The 20,603-nt window shown below is 55.1% G+C and overlaps 1 protein-coding gene across 2 annotated transcripts in view; it reads left to right on the top strand.

The window, feature by feature from the left end:
• The window catches only part of SSU72 (SSU72 homolog, RNA polymerase II CTD phosphatase), a 30,856-nt gene extending 10,522 nt beyond the window's left edge, over window positions 1-20,334 (top strand). The window contains exons 2-5 of one of the 2 annotated variants that reach the window (XM_037828786.1): window positions 245-388; window positions 18,042-18,181; window positions 18,693-18,807; window positions 19,849-20,334. In XM_037828786.1, the coding sequence (XP_037684714.1) occupies window positions 245-388; window positions 18,042-18,181; window positions 18,693-18,807; window positions 19,849-20,032 (583 nt within the window). In that variant the 3' untranslated portion in view covers window positions 20,033-20,334. Of the gene's footprint in view, window positions 1-244; window positions 389-18,041; window positions 18,182-18,692; window positions 18,812-19,848 lie in introns of both variants that reach the window. The other variant, XM_037828787.1, reaches the window with a different exon arrangement.
• Window positions 20,335-20,603: the final 269 nt, after the last annotated feature.

The raw sequence follows: 20,603 nt of genomic DNA, 5'->3' as shown, positions 1-20,603 counted from the left end.
GCAGATTCAGGGTCCTCGGCCTTCTGTTCTGATTGCTCCACCGCTTCTGTGGAACATGCTGCAGAATTTTATTTTGAAATGAAAGTGATATTTAAACTGGAGTAAAAACTTTTAAAATGCGTTTTCTAATATCAAGAAATAAACACACTCAATCTCTCCTCTTTCCATTTCGTGTCCCTTATTTTTGGAACCTTGTGTCTTGTTTAACCCACCTGTGGTTCTTTTCTCCTCTTGTGTCTTTCAGCAAACGAGGATTCAGCGTCCGGTCCTTTGGAACAGGGACGCACGTGAAGCTGCCCGGGCCGGCGCCGGACAGGCCCAACGTTTACGATTTCAAAACCACTTACGATCAGATGTACAGTGACCTTCTTAGGAAGGACAAAGAACTGTATCCCAGTGGCTGCGCCCTGACCACCGCGCGGTGGCCTCTGAGGTGTCCTTGGCGTAGGCCTCGCCCCTAGTGAGGAGGGGCTGCCTGCGCCGGGGCGTGCGGCTCACCCAGGCGGCATGGGTGGCGCAGACCTCCACTGTTGCTTTTGCCTTTTCTTTTTCGTTTCTTCTTTTTCTTTTTCTTTTTTAAGAGATTTACATAAGCCTCAAAACTAAGTTTCTTTTCCTGCTGCTCACTGGACAGTTCAAGGGTCAGATCCATCCTTGGCAAACAGACACGAAGGTGGAAACTGCAGTTACACGCTCAGGTCAAAGATTCTGACACAGTGTGAAACAGACGCTTGGTTGAGGAAGAGAAGCCACAAAATCCCATGTGCTTTTCACACTGTGGGGCTGCCCGACCCCTCTGCGAGTGGGCGTGCATGTGTGGGCTGGGTGGGTGTGTGTGTGCACGCGTGCTGGTGGCCACATGTCGTCCAGTCGCTCACTCGTCTCTTGAGTAATGTTTTCAGAGGGGTCAAGGTCAGGAGGGTCACATTTACTACCAAGTGAGCGTGTCAGAAGCAGGTGATTTGAGAGAATTTTACTTCATTTCAGGAAGAGATAAAACAGCCCGGATCTGCTGCTACTTAAGACTCATGTGAAAAGAAATAAGGTATTTTTTAAAATGGCTTTTTATGAATGTGCCACCTGGTTGTATCATGGCTGAGATACAACCAGGCCCCAAGGTCCTGGCTGGCCCTCTCTCACCGCCACACTATTCTCACCCTTGCAGACCTTCCTTTGTCAGAGCAGGTGTTTTCTGTTTCCCAGAATGGGCCCAAACTTATGGGGGAGATTCTAAACGAAGCATGTGAGCCCAGACCTTTTTGTCGTCACATCGACGCTTTTGCTGTTTTTAATAAACCAGAAGTGTCTTTTGTATGTACCCAGATTAGTCAGGTGGCCGGGAGCAGCCCCGAAAGGCCTTCAAGCTAAGGTGTGGCCCCAGACCATGGCGCGGGCGGCCTCCCTCACCCTCTGCCCTCTCCTCCCCTAGCCACAGCCCAGACCTTTGGGGGCCACAGGGCAGGCCCACGGGTGCCCCGGTTTCCTGTCAGCACTGCGGCTGGACCTTGCGGGTGGCTGTGGCTTGGCAGTACCAGAGCATCCAGGGCTGGGCGGGAGTCAGTGTGGCCTGTGGGGGCGAAACTGGGGCCCCTTCTTTATGGGGCGCCCAGGGGGTCTGAGGCGCCCACTGTGTTGCCAAGTCCTTGTCTTCTCTCTGAATCTCTCTCCTTGGTGGGGGGAGCCGCCCTTCCATCCTTGCTTTGTCTTGATCTGTGGTCTCACAGGCTTCTCAGAGAAGTGTGGTTACAAGGCCACTTCCCAAGACTCGTTTTGGAGCTGAGTGCTTTCCTGCCTCTGGGGAAAGAAGCTTTGGCAGCATCTCCAGGTTTTGTTGCTTGCAGTGAGCTGGGGGTGCTTATCTCAAGGCCCTCGTTTGTTTCCGTGGATCACTCCTCAGCCCCGTTTTTTGTTGGTTTAGTTTCCATTTTGTTTTTTCCAAAGATGAGCTTTTCCTCAGTCTTAAAGGACTCAGCTCCTTACCTGGGTCTCCGCAGCTCTTGGGGCACAGCCCCACAGGCCCCTCCTGGGCCCCCTGAGGACGGTTCCTGACCCCGGCTCACCTCACACAGAACGTAGCTTCATGGGCAGCTCGGAAAGCACGTGGGGGCAGATACTGGCTGCGGAGCTGTCCCTGGCAGGTGTGGTCTCTGCTGTATTTTGAGTGGCGAGTTTCTTCGTGGCCTTATCCCGGGCGCACAGTGGGTGCAGTTGGTGCAGCTGTACATGGTCGTGGTCCTTTCTGGCACAGCGGTTGTTCATGATCTTGTGTCATCTCGGAAGCCACAGCCCAGCACCATTCGTTTATTAAACTCTTGTGCTCAGTGAGAGAAATGAAAATAGCAGAGAAGGGGCACATGCTCCCCACTGTCGATTCTGTTTCAGTAGGCCCCTTTGTTTAGGGCCTGGCTGTGCCCTTAGCTTCTGGAAGAGCCCAGCACCGAGGGCACGTTTCTGTGAAAGGCTGAAACAGCTCCTGTGGTCGGATCTCTGGGTGGCCAGGAGGAGCCGGGCGCTTCCCAGCATTCAGTCCCCTTTGCGGGTGCCATCACCAAAGTGGGTGATCTCATATGCAAGAGTCCAGTCTCCAGGGAAGTGCGTGTGCGTGGGGCCCTGTGCCCAGACGCACCAAGGGGAGGGCCCAGCTCCCGCTGTGGGGCTTCTGGGGAAACAAGGCAGCAATAGTATTTGCCTCTCGGGACCCTCTGTGTGAGCAGCCATTGCCGCAGGCCTGTGTCTGCCCCGGGAACTGGAAGGAGCCCTTTGCTAACTATTTCACTCCACTTGGGTGAAGCTAGGAAGGGGGCAGAGCTGCGCCTCTCAGGGTGCTTGGTGCCCAGCTGCACTCCCCAGGTGCAGCAGGGGGAGAGGCGTCTGCTCTGAGGGATTCGCGGGGTGGGGCCGGTCAGCACTGGGGCTGTGGGTCAGAGCTGGCAGCCAGCCTTGCGAAGGGCAGGTGGTCAGCAGGACGGCCTGGGAGGGAAACACCCCTTAGCAGTGGGGAGGAACCCCACCGCAGTGAAGCCGGGTGCCAGAGCCAAGAGCTAAGAATCCAGCCTTGCAACACTGAAGAGCCTGCATTTGAAAAACTGTTAGAATCTGTTGTGGAAAATTAGCAGACCCAAACATAGAACACGATGGAAAGTGCTAAATTTTCAAGGGAGATAGGAAGGTCCTACCCAATTAGGCAAAATGGGGGTGAGCTGTGAGCCAGGCTCTGCCACCTGCCTCGGTTTCCCCATCTCTGGCAAGGGGGGCCTTGTGCCCGCCACAGGGCACCCCAAGAGTTAAACGAGGAGAGCGTGTGAAATGCCGCACGCAGGACCCGTGGGTAGTTCCTGAGCCTCGTGCTTTTGCCGTTGGTCCTATGGGTATAAACTTGAAGCATCAAAATACTTTATTTCTTAAATATTTGGCTTTAAATGGGTTAATAGCTCATGTTACTGTTTCCCATGTGAACAAAGGTAGGGAATCCATTCATGTGACCCTTGATAGAGAAACAAAAGAAATACTCTGTATCAGATTTCTTTTAATGAGGGGAACCTTCTTTGAAATACAGTTCACATTATGTGTGGTTCACTCTATTTAAAGTGTGCAGTTCCATGACTTAGTCTTTTTTTAGAGTTGTGCACCTCTTACCACTGTCTACTTTGAGAACCGCTTTGTCTCCCCAAAAAGAAGGCCCGTCCCCGTGCGCAGCCCTGCCCAGCGTGGACCCACACGTGCCCCTGCGCTGGCCGCCTGTGGTCCCTGCGGCAGGGGTAGCTGTTGGCTTTTAAATGTCAACACTTGGCTTTTTCCCTTTGCCTGAGGGTCACGCTGGCCGTGGGGTGGCTGAACTATGTGACGCCGTGTGGGTTTTCGCATCCTCGGTGCATCAAAGGGCTGAGACTTCTCCAGAGACAGTCTCTGCAGCTGAGCTTTCTCCCAGGGTCTTTTTGATTGAGAGGGTTCTGCAGCTGAGGAGTCCTGAGCGTATTTGGAGTGCTTGGGGGAAAGATGTTATTTTTTGTTTCTAAACATCAGGAACAGTTAGTCTTGCCTAGTTAAAGGCATGTTGTCAGGCTTGTAAAGAAGGCCTCCCTCCTTCCAGTGGGGTACCCTGGGGGTGCAGCTCGATCCCCCACCTGACTTGCCGCAGGGGGCTCGGTTGTGCCCTCAGCGTTCTTTTGGATGCAGACATTGCCTGAGACTCTGTCTTGGTGTACGTGGTGCCAAGCAGGCAGGTGTGTATCTAGCGTGCTTTGCTGATGTTTCTAGTGGATCTTTTATATTACCTTTTGGGTTTAGATTGTTTTTTAAATATTCATTGTTTCACGTCCATCATCTTAATTCATCGTCTTGTGGGGCTTGGGTTCACTGACGTGCCCCACGTCTTCACAACGAGTTTTCCCGTCTGAGGTTTGCGAGTCCCCGGCGCGCAGCTTCCTGACCACGTCCCCCTGACCGAGTTAGCGGACGGGGGTGCTGACCTCCTCCTAAGTTTTATTCACTAGAGCCAGCCGAAAGTCATTGTTCTTTACATCTTGGCAAGTTCTTGTTTAAAGTAAGCTCATTTCTCACTTGCTGTGCTCAGTGGACACAGACATGGCTGGACAGTCTTCTGAAGCCTGCCCGCTTCTTGGCCTCTCCACAGCGCTCGGTCTTGAGCCTTCCCCTTGCCGAGGGCACCAGGATCCATGTCCTGTCTCTTCAACAATGTCCTGCTTCTCGAACCTTTCTTGGGACCATCCTGTCTGCCGTTGAACTGCTGGCCCAGGCACTCGCCTGCCACTGCCTTGGCCCAGGTCATCTGCCCTGGTCTGCAGCTTGGATGTTTCAGAACTCTCGGCAGCAGAGTTGGTTTGTTTAACAAGTGACTGCTAAGCCAGACACCGATTCCCAGAGGAGCTTTGCTTTTATTTACACTTTAAGAAACAGCCCATGTTTAAATATAAATTATGGCCTCAAGCTGTTCCAGGAGAGACCAGGTAGTGACCACCAGGTCTAGGAGCTGCTTGCCTACTCGCTTCCTGACCAGCAGAGCCGATTGGCCAGGGTGGCTGTCTCAGCTGCCAGCCCAGGGCCAGGAGCAAAAGACTGGCCTCACCCCAGTCTGCAGTGGGGGTGCCACCACGGAGTTTTCAACCAGTATCCACTCACGAAGCAGGGTGACGCCAGCCATTTCACTTTCCGAAAGACGGGGACAGTGATGGAGCCACCAGTCTTTGTGCCTTGTCCAGGGCGGGGGTGGCAGTTTCACCAGGTGCCTGGGAGCCCTTCGCGCCAGCTCTGAGACTTCAGTCAGGCGCCCGCAGTGCTGCTTATGCAGTCGAAGCGGCTGGGTGAGACGCTTAACCATTTTGCTTTGGCCTTTGCAAAAACGGGGCTGTTTACCCAAATGAGTTTATTTCTCAGCTTGTTGCCCTGGGAGCGTGGCTCACGGGTTCTGGGGGGGGCAGTCCTCCGAGGAGGTGCAGGGACTCCTCCCAGCGGACCCTGAGCTTCAAGCTCTGTGTGTTGTCCTGAGGTGCTGCTGTCTGCCCTCCCCGCTCTCCTCTCTGGAGGGGACAGAGGACTTGGCGAGACAGGGCCATCCGACGGCTGACAGGGCGTGCGTCTGTGGGCTCCTTGCTCTAATTTGTATTACGATACACTGGCAGGTGCACGCTCTGCACTGCTCCGTGGCGAGGCAGGAATGGGCCCTGCCCTGTCCCTCCTCCCAGCTCCTAGAGCTTTCTCTCAGGCCAGATGTCACAGGAGTTCTCTGTCCACCACTGAGCAAGGGGTAGTTGCTGCCAGACTGCAGCCAGGGTAGAGGACATCGCTTTCCCATGGAGGTGGGGGACATGCCCTGCAGGGAGGTGTGGTGACTCGGCCCCACTCTGAGCCTGACCCCGGGACCTGTCAGCTCACAGGGCACCAATGGAGCAGCTGCCGGCACAGGCTCCTTGGATGCGGGCAGTTCCCAGTGTCCATGGTGGGTGCCGTTGTTGGGATGCGAAGAGAGAGCCAGTCCCCGAGGGTCCCCGTGTGCCTGAGTCACATTGTCTGCTCAGTCACTGGGAAGATCTGGTGAGCGGGAGGGTCAGCCGGCCCCTCCCTCGCCAGGTGGATTTCCAGGCAGGCTCTTCCTGGGTAATTCGGGACTCTGAAATTATTTCCCACCTGCCCAGAAGCGAGCTCTGTGGACGGAGAGGCTCTGGGCTGACCCCTCTCCCAGCCTGGGTCATGGGGCCGGCCTCCCTGGGCCTGGGGGGTCAGAGAGCTCAAGCCGTGGCTGCCCAGGGAGGGGCACCTGGGCTGAGAGCCCCCGGAGCTGGGCCGCCGCAGTTCAATCAGGCTGGGAAGCGTCCAGGGCCCATGTGAGCGATGCAGCCCGGTGGGGTCTGCTGGGACTGAACCTTCCTGGGACAGAAGCTGGGCAAGGCCTTGGGGTGGCCTGGGCGGGCGGGCAGGGTCCAGGAGGGACGGGTCCTTCCTGTGGCGGGTCGCCTTGGAGGACCCAGCCCCCGGGAAGCAGCAGTGGAGGTGGCCCAGGGGAGGGATTTTGGGAGTGGAGCTGGGGGATCCAGCCACATGGCAGGGGCGAGCAAGGGGTCGGGCCTCTGTCCCAGCAACCTGGACAGGTGGACCACACCTGGGGCCGGGCTTGTCCACACGGCACTGTTCCCTAGGGGGAGGGAGCCCCCCCCTGCGACCCTGGATGCGGAACCTGTTCTTCCACGCCTGACCTTTCGCCACGGACAGGTCGCCCCCGTGCGTCAGGTGCCCAGGTGCCTGCGGCTGCCCTGCCGTGACCCCCTCGGGCCTGTCTCTGTGTCCGAGCTGCCCCTAGGAGGACACCGATCGTGCCAGCTCAGGGCCCTCCCTAACCAGGGTGGCCTCGTCTTAACTGACCATGGGGCTTGATTTGCCTGTGTGTTCCAGACCCGCTAAGCTGCCCTTGGAGCAGACTGCCCAGCCTCACCGTGGTGCCGTTCCCTGGTGCTGGCTGCTGGCCCCCACCCCGGTAACACGAAGAGTCTCCACAGGGTTGTCAGGACCGGGGGGCCTCTCCCTGGACCCCGGGGCTCACCTGCTGCTCCTGGATCCCGCGTTGTGTGCACAGACGGCAGGTGAAGGCAGTGCCCCCGCCAGCCCAGGCCCAGCAGGGCTCCAGGCTTCACCACCACTCACAGAAATTGGGGTGTGAGTGAGTAAATCGTCTTTATAATCAGTTTTTTTCTCTTTGTTAGAGAAGTTGTGGGCTCCTCCCGGGACAATCAGGCATAAAATGCAGGATCCCCATAGAGGACCCTGTTACTGGCATCATATGTTGATGTGGGACTTCTGTTTCGGTTGATGAAAGCCCGTTTTTATAATTGTGCTATTAGCTGTGGTCCGTGGTTTAACTTCTGCTGTGTGCAGTGGATTTTTAAAATTTTTTATTCTACCATCTATATAACCTGAAATTTACCTTTTCAACCACATTCCAGTGTATAATTCAGGACTCCTTACATTTGCAGTCTTACGCTATCACTTCCAAAACTTCCATCCCTTGAACAAGCTCTGCACCCGCCACATGGCACCCCCCGCAGTCCCCTCCCCAGCCCAGGGAAGCTGCCCATCCACTGTCTCTGGGAATTTGCTGGTTCTGGAGACTTCTGTGAGTGGAATCATCTGGAGTTCTTTCTGTTAAAGCCTTTGTCATCTCGGGTCCTGGGCATGGGGGGTGTCTGAGGAGCCCTGCCGGAACCCCCTCTTTAACAGGCTCTTGGCTTCTTGCGTGAGCTTGGCCTCTCTCCTAAACAGACTGCTCATCTTCTCTAAAAACCGCCTTGTCTTGAGACCATCACAGTTCGGCGTCCTTGAAAAAGGCACATTTCGGTGGCTCAGCCTGGGAAGGGTTTCTGTCCAACCGTCGGTCTGGGCTTACCTTATAATTTTGTGATGAGACAACGCATTTTTCTTTAAAACACTAAATAACTGGGTGTAGGGGGGTGGGGTGGCCAGTCCTCTTGCTTCCCGGAACCCAAAGTGCCCTGGGCCGTGGCTTCTCTTCCTCCTGGTGTGTAATCTCTGGGATTGGGTCTGTTTTTGAACCAGTTATGTAGAGACAGTAGTTCGTAATTTAAGAACTTAGGAAAGAAAAAGAAAAAGTTAAATTCCACTAAAATGCTGGAATCTAGTGCTCAAGTTTCTTTGTTGTTTTTATTTTAATAGTGCTGACCCCAAACAGAGCTTGGGGGGGTCTGCCTAAAATGATACGCGAAAGCCAAAGGCATTTTCCCAATGCGGCTTCTATTTGTTTAGCCAGTTTATTTGTTTCAGACTTGCTTTTCCTGAACTTTAACCCGATTTCTCTCAAATTTAAAAAACTGCTTCCAGCTCAGTTTTCCCTATTTGGACAAGTAATGTTCTACCATTTTTATTATTTAAAAATCTATTAAATCTTAATCTAATTAAACAGTATATTATATCTGAGCATTTGTGCAAATTATCTTGTAATCTTTGTACTTCAGTTTAATCTTCAAGCAAAGTGAAAGTATCCCATGGAAGTAAAAACTGGCTCCTTAACAGAAAAGCGATGAATCGGTGCTGGCCTGTGGGCCGGGGTGCTGTTAGTTTCCTTGAACTTCGACCCGCTGTCCTGGTGCCCTCGGCACTGCTGGTGGGACGCTGGGACTAGTGCCTGCCGCATTTTGAGTCATAGCCGGCCTGGGTGTGGCAGGTGTAGCACATCCTCCTTGCCCCGGGCAGGGGTCCGGGTCCTGGTCCTGCCCCTGACCTCTGACCCCATTGCTGGTACAAATTTCCAAGACAAGGCAGCGGATGGAGTGGTTCTCTTCAGTCCAGCCTAGGGGTTCTTGCTCTCAGTGTTTTAACACTATTTTGGGGAAAATGGGTGGGGGTACCAAAGTTCTCATCAGCTCTCCAGCCGGTAGCCTTGGGCTTCTGAACTGGGCCTCCATGCGCTCCCTGAGTGAGGGGCACGCAGCACCCCAGCTGGCCAGGCCTGCTCCCTGTGGCTGCACTGGCAGCCAGTTCCCAGCTGGGGAGCAGAGCTCCTTCCGGAAGCACCTCTTGCTTTGGGCACAGTTTGTAAAGCACCCAGTCGGACAGAATTAGTGGTTTTCCTTCTGTACCCCAAGTTTATTAAGGGAAAACAATTGATTAGCTAGAATAATTGATCCCATTTACTTTGGGATCCTTTGAGCTGGACGAGTTCCTTGAAATGAGTTCAGGGCCTGATTTGTTGAGCTCTTTGTTTTGTGGAAGTATCTTGAGCCGTTATGTGCCTGCCCACATCTGACAATTGCTTTGAAAAAGCCCTTAGTAGTTAATACGCCATTGCAGGTGTCTGCCCTTAGCTCTGGTCTCACTGTTGGATCAGCTGTGCTGGGGACTCAGGTGAGTACACCTGCCCGGTATGGGCCATGCCTCCTTCAGGTGGAGCTGGGGTTGCGTGTTAAGTTCTGTGAGGGGGTGGGGAGAAAGCCAAGGGTTCAGGAAAGCTGGGGACTTCATTCTCCACATGAATGGGGGGACAGGCAGCGGGAGATGGCACTGCGGTGCGTGGGATCTTCACGGGAGCGTCACGGTTAGGAAGTGCAGGCGGACTGTACTGCACAAGCTGGAGGAGGGAGGAACCATGATTTCTACTTTTCTGCCGATTTTAGCCCAGTAAAGGCGACGTCGCAGCCCCTTTGCTCTCTGGGGCACAGCTGTCAGCAGCTTGCAGGGCCCCCCTCAGCAGCCTCCCCACGAGCCAGTGCCCTGCCTGAGCGTGAGGAGCACGGCTGCTGTGCACGGCCAGTCCCCCTGCTCCGTGCTGCAGGGGCTGCCGGGGACGCAGATGACAGAGGGGCGACGTGAGAGGTCTGTGCTTTCTAATTCTCATTTATAATTTTTTTGCACCAGTATTACTCATTCCTACAAAGGGGATGATACCGTTTACTTCTTTGCAACCTCATTTTCCCCCAACAGTGTCTGCTGTAGTCCCAGTGGCGCTCCCTGCTGCACCCTCTGGTTGGTGTGGCATCTTCTGTGTGCTGCCGACGGCCCCACTGTGCCCGAACTCGGCTCTGTGATGCTTTGGGTCAGCACATACCACAAGCAAATAGAAGCCCGAGTGCGCTTCATGCTTGGTTCTCACTTCTGCAGACCCCCCTTGTTGGGAGGTGTAGGGGCCCCCTTCGTTCCCAAGGCAAAGTTCTCGCTAGGCTGTGGTACTCGGTCCCACCACCTTTAAGACATTCGGTGCTGATGTGAACTGCAAACAAAAATGTTGCCACAGCCTAGTAATCTTAAAACTGGAAGTAAATACGTGTTGTCCCTGAGGGCTGGGGCAGAGAGGGCCCCAGGGGCACAATCACAGCTGGTCAAAACGAGAGCCTCAGAGCCTTCCGGAAGCCTGGGTCCTTGTGCAGGCTGCACTGGCCTGGGGTGTGCAGAGGAATGTCCAGATGGGTGTGTTGTGGGCTCCTGCCTGTTCCTAAGATATGGCTCGTCACAGGCACGTCTGCCAGCAGCCTCACATGCCTGGCTTCTCCAAAAGGAACCTGCACCCCAACTTTAGAGTCTTGCTCATAATTCATTGTGATCAGATTTGAAATTGGAAGTAAAATGAGATTATAGGGTTTAGTTTTGTTCTGTTTTTTAATGAACAGTTTAAAGACTGAAGTGGCAGTGCTGCCAGGTGGCTGCAGGCTTCTTGGCACTGGCCCAGGCCCTCAGGGAGTGCCCGGGGCTGGTGGGGCGAAGCTGTCCACGACTCGGACTGGTGTCCACGACTCGTTCCGTTGTCCACAACTTGGACAGGTGTCCTGGGGTCCACCCGCAACAGCCTCGGCCTTGCAGGGTTTGGGTTCGTAAATGAGCCAGAAAATGGAGCAGCCTGACACAGGAGCTGTTAGTGGCAGGGGGGTGGTGGTCATGGGGCAGGGGGACACAGCCCTGCCACCAAGGGGGTACCGGCTCCCCTTGGCGAGAGGCCGCTGCGGCCACCTTGCACTGTTGAAGCAGAAGTGCTTCTGACCAAGCCAGGACTGAGCTGAGTGCCGGGGGTGCTAGGGTGTGTCCGCTGGGGCGAGGGTCACTCGTGTGCTGGATGGCGTGCTGGACGGCGCTCTGGGCCCTCTCCTGAGCGTCTCTGTGGTGGGCTGGAGGTTCCGGCTGCCAGTGGTTGCTAGGAGAGGAACGTGGGCGGACAGGCTGGCACGACGCCGTTCGTGTCCCACAGTGCTGTGCCCTCCCTGTGCCCTGGAGCAGCTGTCTCCAGTCCGAGGCCCTGCTTCTGTAGACGTGTCCAATACCCTGGATTCATTTCTTGTTACCCAGATTTGTCTCGGGTTGGTGACATCTGTAAGCATTCTCGCTGGCTCCCTCACGCCCTGCTAGCACTGTCCAGCCTGCGGGGGATGTCCTGGCCATGGTGGTTGCCCCTGACCCCACCCCGGAGGGCTTGGAGGATGGCGGCCTGGCTCCAGGGCCCTGGGCTGTGGGGCAGGAGGGCTGAGGACTCCGGCCCCTCAGGCTTTGTGGAGGAGGAGGTGCGTGCTGAGGAGGGTCCCTGCTCCGCTGTTGCCCTGGCCCTTGCCGCCCCCCTGCTCTGGTGGCTGTCCCTGTCTTCCATCTTTGCTTCTGTCTGGCTCACACCCCAGCCCTCCCTGCAGCTTCCTTGAATCATCTCTGCTTTGAGCGTTTCCTGTCCCTGGGGGTGACTGGGTGGGTGGGAACGCGGGCCCTCTGCCCCTGCCCCTACCCCTCAGTCTGCTGCTGTCGCCTCTGCTTCCTGGCAGGGCCCTGGGGGCACCTCTGCTGACGCCGAGAGCCCCAGAGAAGCTGCTGCAGAGCCGAGGGCAGCTGGCTGGAAACACTGCACGTGGACGTAAGATCACTTCAGGGTTAAACTGTCACTCGAGCAGTTTGCCTTAAATGAGAACAAGGCGAGTCAGCCTCGATTCTCCAGGAAAACAGCAGGTGCTGCACAGAACCACGGAAGGAGGGGACGTTCAGAGGCTTCACTGCTGCCCACCCAGGGCCCGCGCTGGCAGGGAGCAGGCTGTGGGGGCCCGGGCTCACGTGGCCTCCGCTGGGGCTTTTTTATCTCCCTGCATTCAGCTGTGTTGTTTTGTTTTGTTTTTTAAAGTTTTATTTACATTTATTTTATGCAGGGTTTATTCCTGAGCCGTAACTTTTGGTTTTATGGTTAATTGATTTTCTGTTTGTTTGTTTGTTTGTTGGAGCAGTTAGTTGTAGGTTTACAGAAAAATCCGCAGGTAGTACGGAGTTCCGATACACACAGTCTTCCTGAGTGCTGAGCCTCTGCATTAGTGTGGGACCCGGGCCCCATCGAGGAAACAGTATTGGGATAATCGTACACTAACCACAGTCCATGTTTACCTTAGGGTTCTCTGAGTTGTGCAAGCCTATGGATATTTTTTCCTGAGCTGTAAGTTTTTGTTTCTTCAGTTTCTTCTGAACTCTCTTCTGGGCAGCCTCCTCCTTGCCAGGGAGGCTCATCTCCGGTGGCAGGTGCTGCTCGGGCCTGGGCTCACCCCGCCAGGAGCTCTGAGGACGGTGGTGGCTCCCAGGGGCTTTGTTCTCAGAATGTGCCCAGCGTCCAGAGTCTCTCCACCCAGACCCTGAAGTCAACATTATACTTCCTGCATTTTTCAGCACGTGCAGTGCAAACTCAGCACTCGGGCCACAAAGCCTATGTCCAGCCGCCCCCTCTGACCAGGGCCCCCCCGCCCACGCCGTAGCGGTGGAAGGCACAAGCTCCCATAAAGTGCCACCTCTGGGTGCCGCCCTGCATGGCCTGGGCACATCCTCAGCTGCCCTTAAAGCAAATCTCTTGGCTCGCATGATTTTGTGGGGTTTTCAGAGTCGGCCCCAAGCTGCCCAGGGGAGGGGTGCATGTCACCTTTGCAGAGAAGACTGCTCTGCTTTGGCTGCTCCTTTTTTCTCCTTTTCCTTTTAAGAAAAGTCCCTAAAGAACCCCAGCCTAAATTTAAATGTGTTGTCCTTTCAGGTTTTCACTGGCCACATTACTGATGTTCACAGAATGCAGTTTTTAAAGGGCATGTGTTACACATTTACAGGAAGGTCGAAATCATTTCTCCAAAACTGAAGACCCCACAGTATTTCAAATGATGCTGTATTCGTTGTACTTCTGGTTGCATGAGACGGGAACATCCTGTGTCTGGACCCGGGTGCAGAGTCCCCTGTCCCCACTCCGAGGTCTTGCCTGGTGCCCGGGTGAGACCCCTTCTCTCTGAAGGCTGCGGGGATAGGCGTCAGGTGGGAGCTGAGATCTTGGTACCGGCTGCTTGTTCAGGGGGAACAAGATGGTCCCTCAGTTCGTCTGCGGCCAGAGCACGCTGGCAGCCCCTCGGCATGGCCACGTCGCTCTCAGCTGCAGGAGGCCTGAGGGGCTGTTCCGGGCTACCCGCTGATGGAACTGACACCAAGCAAAAGTGGTGGGTTCTCTGCCTGATGCACTCAAACAACCGTTTACTGAAAGACGGGTGGTTTATTGCTGAGTGCAAGCAGGGGAACAGATTGCCTGTTGGCCTAAAAGTCTGTCTTCCCGAACTGCAGCAACTGATATTTTTATAGTATCAAAATATGGGCAGGTTTTAGGATAAAGGAGCACAATGGCTCAAGATGATGAGGTTAGAGGTAATGTGACTATTGAGCACGCACAGACTGATTACATGCTTAGTCGCAGAACATATGTAAGAAAATGGTGGTAACGAGGTATAGATCACTAAGTTTAAAGTTTAAGCTATATGCATGTCTGGTGGGCCCATTTTGGTTAGAGCCAGCTCTGCCAAGCAAGGGATTTGGAATTGGGGTGGGTAAGTTCTGGGCTGACTCAAGGCCCTTCATTAATAAAACTTAAGAGGCTGTCCTTAGTGATCATAAGACTCTAAAGTAGAAAAACAGGGCAGGTGGGTGGGGGTCAGTAACAAGATTTTATAATCACAAGATATAATTACACACATTACCAGAGATCAAGGCAGCTGGACTGCAGGTCAGAAATTTCAGGTATTTCCCTCTGTCTCTTCAAATATACTAGAAAGCAAAAAGAAATATCTATATAATGGGTCAGTAATCATAATCATTTTTTAAATCCTAACCTCTGATTTACTTCTTCTCCCTCCCGTCTGATCATTCTATCAGTCTTAGGGATATTTGGGTGACGACCGTTCTAACGTCTTTGTGCTGACAAGGAGCGTTGACGTTATGGGGTAGAGGGATGGAACCAGTTGATGTTCTTGGAGAGACTGATACCTCTGGGTTTCAGGACTTAGCTGGCATAGGAACAATCCGGAAGCTTTAAGTCTTTGAAAAATAAACTTAATAAGTAAAACTTTTGTAGAGTCTTAGAGCCCAGGGTATTCTTTAGGGTTTTCAGGAATACTGTTGGTTGGGGCTTGGCATACCATGGCAATTTGTAATATCTGGCTGAAGCTTGCATAAGAGTAACCTCCAGAATGACCTCTCAACTCCATCTGAAATCTTTTAGCCACTGAAACTTTATTTTGTTTTATTTCTTTTCCCCATTTTGGGCAATCCCACGATGCCATGGCCAGGCTCGTCCCTGGGAGGCATGTCCTGTGTTACCCCGGAAGTCATGTCCCACATAGGGGGGAGGGCAGTGAGTTAATCTGCAGGATTGTCTTAGAGAGAGGCCACATGTGAGCAACAAAAGAGGTTCTCTGGGGGTGACTCTTAAACAGTTATAAGTAGGCTTAGCTTCGCGTACAGAAACAAGTTTCGTAAGGGCAAGCTTCCAAGCTTAGGGCTTGGCCTGTTAAATTGGGAGCCCTGTTGCTTAAGAGAACAGGAATTCCCCAGGTGGGGAGTTTAATAGTTCTATGTTTACTCCAGCCCCTCAAGGGACTTTGCAAATGCTTTTGCATTTTCTGCCCAAAACACTCTGAAATGCATCAAGGTATTACGGTAACATGTACAGAATATCAAGATCTCATTTTAGATTCCGTGTCAAATAAAGTTGAAATCAGTTCTTTAAATAATCTGACCGGACAGGTTAAATTAGTGTGCTACAGAAAATTTAAATTTTGGATAAAAATCTCTTCCTTCAGTCTCTCGCAGAATTTAGTAAAGTACAGACAGTATCGTCCTTTACCCTGTATTCTGATCCACCTTAGTCCCAACCGGATCAGCTTCGTTCATATCTTTGATGGAAGTCTGATCTGTTTTTTGGCTTCGCTAATAGCTGCTGTGTGGAGTAATGCTGACATGCAGAGCTGCTGAGCTCTGACTCCCACAGGTACCCAAAGTTCCCAGGAACTGCCAGGTCATACACCAAGAGCTCAGCATCTCAGAATTTAGAGATAACAGTTAAAACTCAGGAGTAAATGTGACTGCTGTAAGAACTTATAATCTAGGCCCTAATTTCTCTTATAAGCATTTTCCAAATGAAGCTATTTTCAGAAATAAAAAGATTTGACAGTTGACTTACATTGGGGTCATCAACCACAAACCCAGGCAGATGTTTTGTGCAGTCTCATCTTTATACATTACCAGGGTTATGTTAATTAGCAGGTAGAACATAATTTGTGCACTTGCCTTGTTTCTCTTTTGAAGTCCCTTTTTGTTGCCCACATGTACTTTTAGAGAAGCATAGAGCAAAGTAGTATAGCTGACAAATGTGGTTGTCTCTGTGATCTGTAACCTCCTCCTAAGAATGACTGAACCCATGACCTGCCGCATCGTGCCGCTGTCTGACATCGTGCAGCTCCGTATCAGGATGTAACTTGGACAGGAGAACAATGTCAGGCCTTTAGGAATGTAATACACTCTCTAAATATATGAAAATCCCATTCAGTCATTGTAATACTTCCTATATGATATGTTGAACTGTTTTGGCGCCTCACTTTTACAAGGTAAGCTTCGGAGCCAGTTTTCTGGGCCGGTTCCGTGCCACACTGTGGGGTGTTTCCTGTGTGGTGCGCTGGGTGCAGCAGGGTGCCCTGGCCGAGCCTGGCCTTCGATGTTGGGGGCCCCTTCTGCAAGCACGGTTAGCCTGGGAGAGCACATCACCGCCTGCTGCAGGGACTCGGCAGCTCCCCTGGGGGCTGGGCGTGTGGAGGTGAATATCGAGGGGTCTCCCTGTGCCCCCCACTCCCGGGGCCAGCTCTGGTCCCTACCGGGTGGACTGGGCTGTGCGTAAGTTCAGCCTCTGCTTCCGTGGCTCCAAGCTCAGTCTCCAGAGTGGGTGTTGGCTGCACCCCACCTGGCCCCCCGTTATGTTTTATTGGGGGCAGGCCCCACTCCCCCTTCCGTCCTCATGTGGACGCTGGACCTTCCCCCAGAAGGGAGTGGGCACGTGCACGGCCCCGAGGCCTCCCCCCAGCCTTTCTCCCAGCGACCCTGCGGCTGCGTCCGGCTCCCCGTCCCCCTCGGCTTGTTCCTCTCCGTCCTGCTCTTTACTGCCCCCTCCTGGCGTGAGGTGGGAGTTCAGGTGGGACCTGAAATGATTCTCGAGTCGGCGTGTGCTCTTGCTCTTGGGTGTGTGTAGGGCGTGGGCACACCCCGGGCTGTGAGAGTCCAGAACTAGTTCTGCCGGGTCTCGGCCTGGGTCTCCCATCTCGGGGGGTCCTTGGCAGAAGACCCTGTTAAACTGCCTTCTGTGAACCTAAATGAGACATTTCCTCCTTTACGTGCGTCTTCATTGCATTTGTCTCACACATAAATAACTGGAAATTAGCTAACAGGGAAGAGGGTTGTGAGGCCCTCGTGGAGCTTGCTGTGGACTGCCAGGCGCTACCCTGGTACCCATGGCCCGGGCTGTGGCTCTCGGAGGGCTCGGTGTGGGGTCTCGCCGGGGGCAGGAGGAACAAGTTCGGTGCTGAGCGGGACGCCGGAAGCACAGGACCGAGCCTTGGTTATCGCAGTTACCCTCTCCAGACTCCACCCACCCACCCACTGCTGGATTAACCGTGAGTTAATTTCTTCCCGTTGGACTCTGATTCCAAGCTTTTGAAGGACCAAGTTCTGGAAGATTTGGTGTCAGGGCAGAGCTGCTTGGGACGCACGTGTGCAGGGAGGTGAGTCCCACTGAGGGTCCGGCTGAGCCCTGCCCGTGGCGTCCCTGACTTGCAAGTGCCGAGGCAGCTGATGGCCAAGCGTCTTTGCAAGCTACAGCTCCTGATTGACCCCTTCAACTTTACTTCTAAGAGCTATTTTTACCGTCCAGGGAGGGAGGAAGTGTGTTTTAAATACCATGTTTCAACTTTTATAACCTGAGCTCTGGACGGGCGGCAAGGACAGCAGAGGGTTCCTGCATAAGCTCATGGTTTCCCTGGAGGAGCAGCCGCAGCGCGAGCCCTGTCCCTGCGGAGGGACACAGCAGTCAGGGCCCCTTCCAGCGCTGAGCTCCCTGGGGTGCCTGCCAGGCGCCTTCTGAGGGCCCCTTAACCCTTCGCTGCCCCTCTTTCCAGCCAAGCTGTAGCTACTCACTCTGGGTCATCTCGCTTCATTGACGTCAGTCTTCAGAATCTTTTTGCAGCAGAGGTTTACTTTCTTTGGCATTTTTCTGGAGTTGGTTCACTGCTCTAGCTGGGCTACCTTTGGGTTTGGTCCAGGAGAACTGCTGAGCTTTGACGTCACTGGTGGGATCAATTTCAGAGTGAGCAGGCGGTTCACGCTTTGTTGGACGCACAGGGTGGGGAATGGGCTAGAGTTGCCTCGAACTGAGCAGCTCACACTGGGGCTGCGGACGCGGGGCCCCTCCTCCTCGGGGGTCGAGCAGCAGGGTGGGGTGGAGGTGGAGGCCGGGCACATCTAGGTGCATCAAGCACGTAGACGGGGCGGTTGGGGCTGCCCAAGGGCCAGGGCCTCCTGGTCAGCTTGTCTGCTGCTCAAAGGTGTGGCCCAGGGCTGGGGACAGTGGTGACCTGCACCTGCCATGGCCGGGGAGAGGGCAGGGGCCATGCTTCATGGTGCTCACCAGGGCACCCAACGGAGGGTGAGTGTTGGCTCTGTGTGGGGCTTGGAGGGTTCATAAGACCGGAAGGTTCTCTCTAGTTCCTTAACGCTGGCATCAGCTACACACAGAACGGCATTTTACACATGCTGGACAGAAACAAGAGGATCAAGCCCCGGCCAGAAAGGTTCCAGAACTGCAAAGACCTGTTTGATCTGATCCTCACCTGTGAAGAGAGAGTCTACGATCAGGTGGTGGAAGGTGAGCACCTGAGAAGGGGGCCGGGTGGGCCGGAGCCGGTAGCACCTCTGCCAGCTCCTGTGTGCAGGAGGAGGCCGTTGGGGCAGCAGGACGAGGTGGACGGGACCCCCCTGGGCTGACCCGTCCTGCCCCTGCATGACCCCTCCCTGGGAGCAGGAGGGGAGTCCTGGGACCGGGTCACAGAGCCGTGTGTGGGCCTGGGGCCTCTCTGAGCCGTGAGTTGGGCGTGTGGACGGGGTCCGGGGTGGGGGCTTCGGGCCCGTTTCTGGCCTTGTCGAGGTGTAACGAGGTCAGACTTCTCGTGGATCGCTGCTGCGTCCCTCCAAGGCTGCTAATCCAGCGACTCCCTCGGGAGAGTGTCTGTGGGCCTGGGTGCGCGTGTAGGCACAGCGGGGGCTGCAGGGTGGGCAGGTAGGGAGACAGCCCCCAACCCCGCCTCGACCTGGGCCCCACTGCCCGCTGCCTCCCTGACTCTGGAGCCTCTGATGCCCTGTGCCTTTGTCCCAATTAGACCTGAATTCCAGGGAGCAGGAGACCTGCCAGCCTGTGCACGTCATCAACGTGGACATCCAGGACAACCACGAGGAGGCCACACTGGGGGCCTTCCTCATCTGCGAGCTGTGCCAGTGCGTGAGTGCCGCCCCCGGGCCCGCCCCGCCAGCCCGCACGGTCAGGCTGTTTCCAAGTCTTACATGGCCTGAAGCAGAAGTGCCTGCGTGCCTGGGACTCTCCTCCGTGCTGTCCTCAGCACTGGCTGGAGGAAGTGCTGTGCCCCCAGATCTCCCTGAAGGCTGGCTCCCCCCTTGGAGGGAGGCTCCTGGCCCCGAGCACCCTCCAGTGCACCTGCAAGTGGGGGAGGCAGGAACGAAGCAAACCTTCCCCACAGCTGCAGCCAAGCACCTGCACTCAGAGAGACCCAAGTGTCCGAACTGCCTCTGCCCTCGGACTGTGCTTGAAACACAAGGAGGACAGCGGTGTGACCGAGGGCCTGGAGCCACGTTTGGGCAATGGGCAGAGGCCTTTGCTGAGTGAGGGACCCAGGCTCCTGCTCTCTCATCACTCTACCTGCACAGCTTCCCAGGCTGTACAGGGTGGCTGCTGCAGTGCTAGCAATTGTGCCCACTCTCCAGCCAGCACACTAGAGAAAGGACTGCTGAAAGAAACCTCCCAGTTACACATGTGACTTGCACTCATGCTGCATTGGCCAGCACCGCATCAACAGGCTCCTCACCCCAGGGGGCCCTGACGCAGTCGAAGGCTAAGGGCTCCATCGCTAGGGAGGAAGGGAGACGGGGCCCCCTGTGCTGCAGGGCGTGTTTGTCTCTGGTGGCACTGACCCTGGCACCTGGTGGGCAGGGCTGGGGCACAGCCTGGTGTCCTGGAATGCACAGGAGAGCCACACAGAGCGCCGTCTGTCCCGTGGCCGAGGCTTGCGGGTTTGTCGGGTGGGCCAGTGCTGGGTGACCTCATGGACATGAAGCTTCAGTGAGCTCAGGGCTTGAACGGCTGGGGCAGCCCCTGGGGGTCCGGTGGGCTGAGCACCTGCCACAGGCTTCTGCTTGGGGCTGGGGTGGTGGGGCCGTCCCCCATCCCGTCCCCTCCTGTCAGGCGAGTGGGTGCATGCCCAGAAGCCGTGGCTGGCCGCTCAGGCCCGCGTGTCCTTGCAGATCCAGCACACAGAGGACATGGAAAACGAGATCGACGAGCTGCTGCAGGAGTTCGAGGAGAAGAGTGGCCGAGCCTTCCTGCACACCGTCTGCTTCTACTGATGCCCCCATGGCGCCCCTGACTCGCGTTTGCTGCAGGTCTGCTGCTGGAGGACAGTGGCACCCGGATCAGTTGTACATATGAAATGAGAAGACTGACGGAAATGCCGTACTGAAGCAATCAAGTTTTTTCTATCCCACTTTTATTGTGAGTGGGATATTGATTATAAAGATTTTTTTCTTTAACCAAAAGAAGAAAAAAAAAAACGGTTTATAGTACGCCCCACCCCACCCCACCCCAATATATGCTTGGCCTTGGTTGTATGTTTTGTTTTGTTTTGTTTTTCCTTTTTCTTTCCCCAAACCGGCTGGACTGTACAAGCCCCTGAGAGAAGCCCCCGTTAGCAGAGAGGGGCCTGCAGGTGCTCAATAAACGCACTGCTGGTCCGCGTGGTGTCCTCTCGCTTCCTCCCGGGGCAGGGGCTGCCGGGCGTGGGGGTCGGTGGGGCTGCGGGTCTCCCTCACGGCCCCCCGGTTCCCCCGCACTGCCATGGAAGAGCCCCTGGGCGGCCGTCCCCCGAGTCGGGGCTGTCCTCGCTGTGCCGGGTCTTGGGGGGCGCGGTGCTCACTGGGTCCCGCCCTACTTCTGCCCTCGGTGGGCTCCGGCCGCCGCCCCTGCCCTCCCGCCGCGGCCGCGGGCTCCCAGTTCCTGCGGG

Source organism: Choloepus didactylus, chromosome 2 (assembly GCF_015220235.1).
Source record: "Choloepus didactylus isolate mChoDid1 chromosome 2, mChoDid1.pri, whole genome shotgun sequence".
Taxonomy (NCBI): domain Eukaryota; kingdom Metazoa; phylum Chordata; class Mammalia; order Pilosa; family Megalonychidae; genus Choloepus; species Choloepus didactylus.
This window is presented reverse-complemented; position numbering and strand designations above follow the sequence as displayed.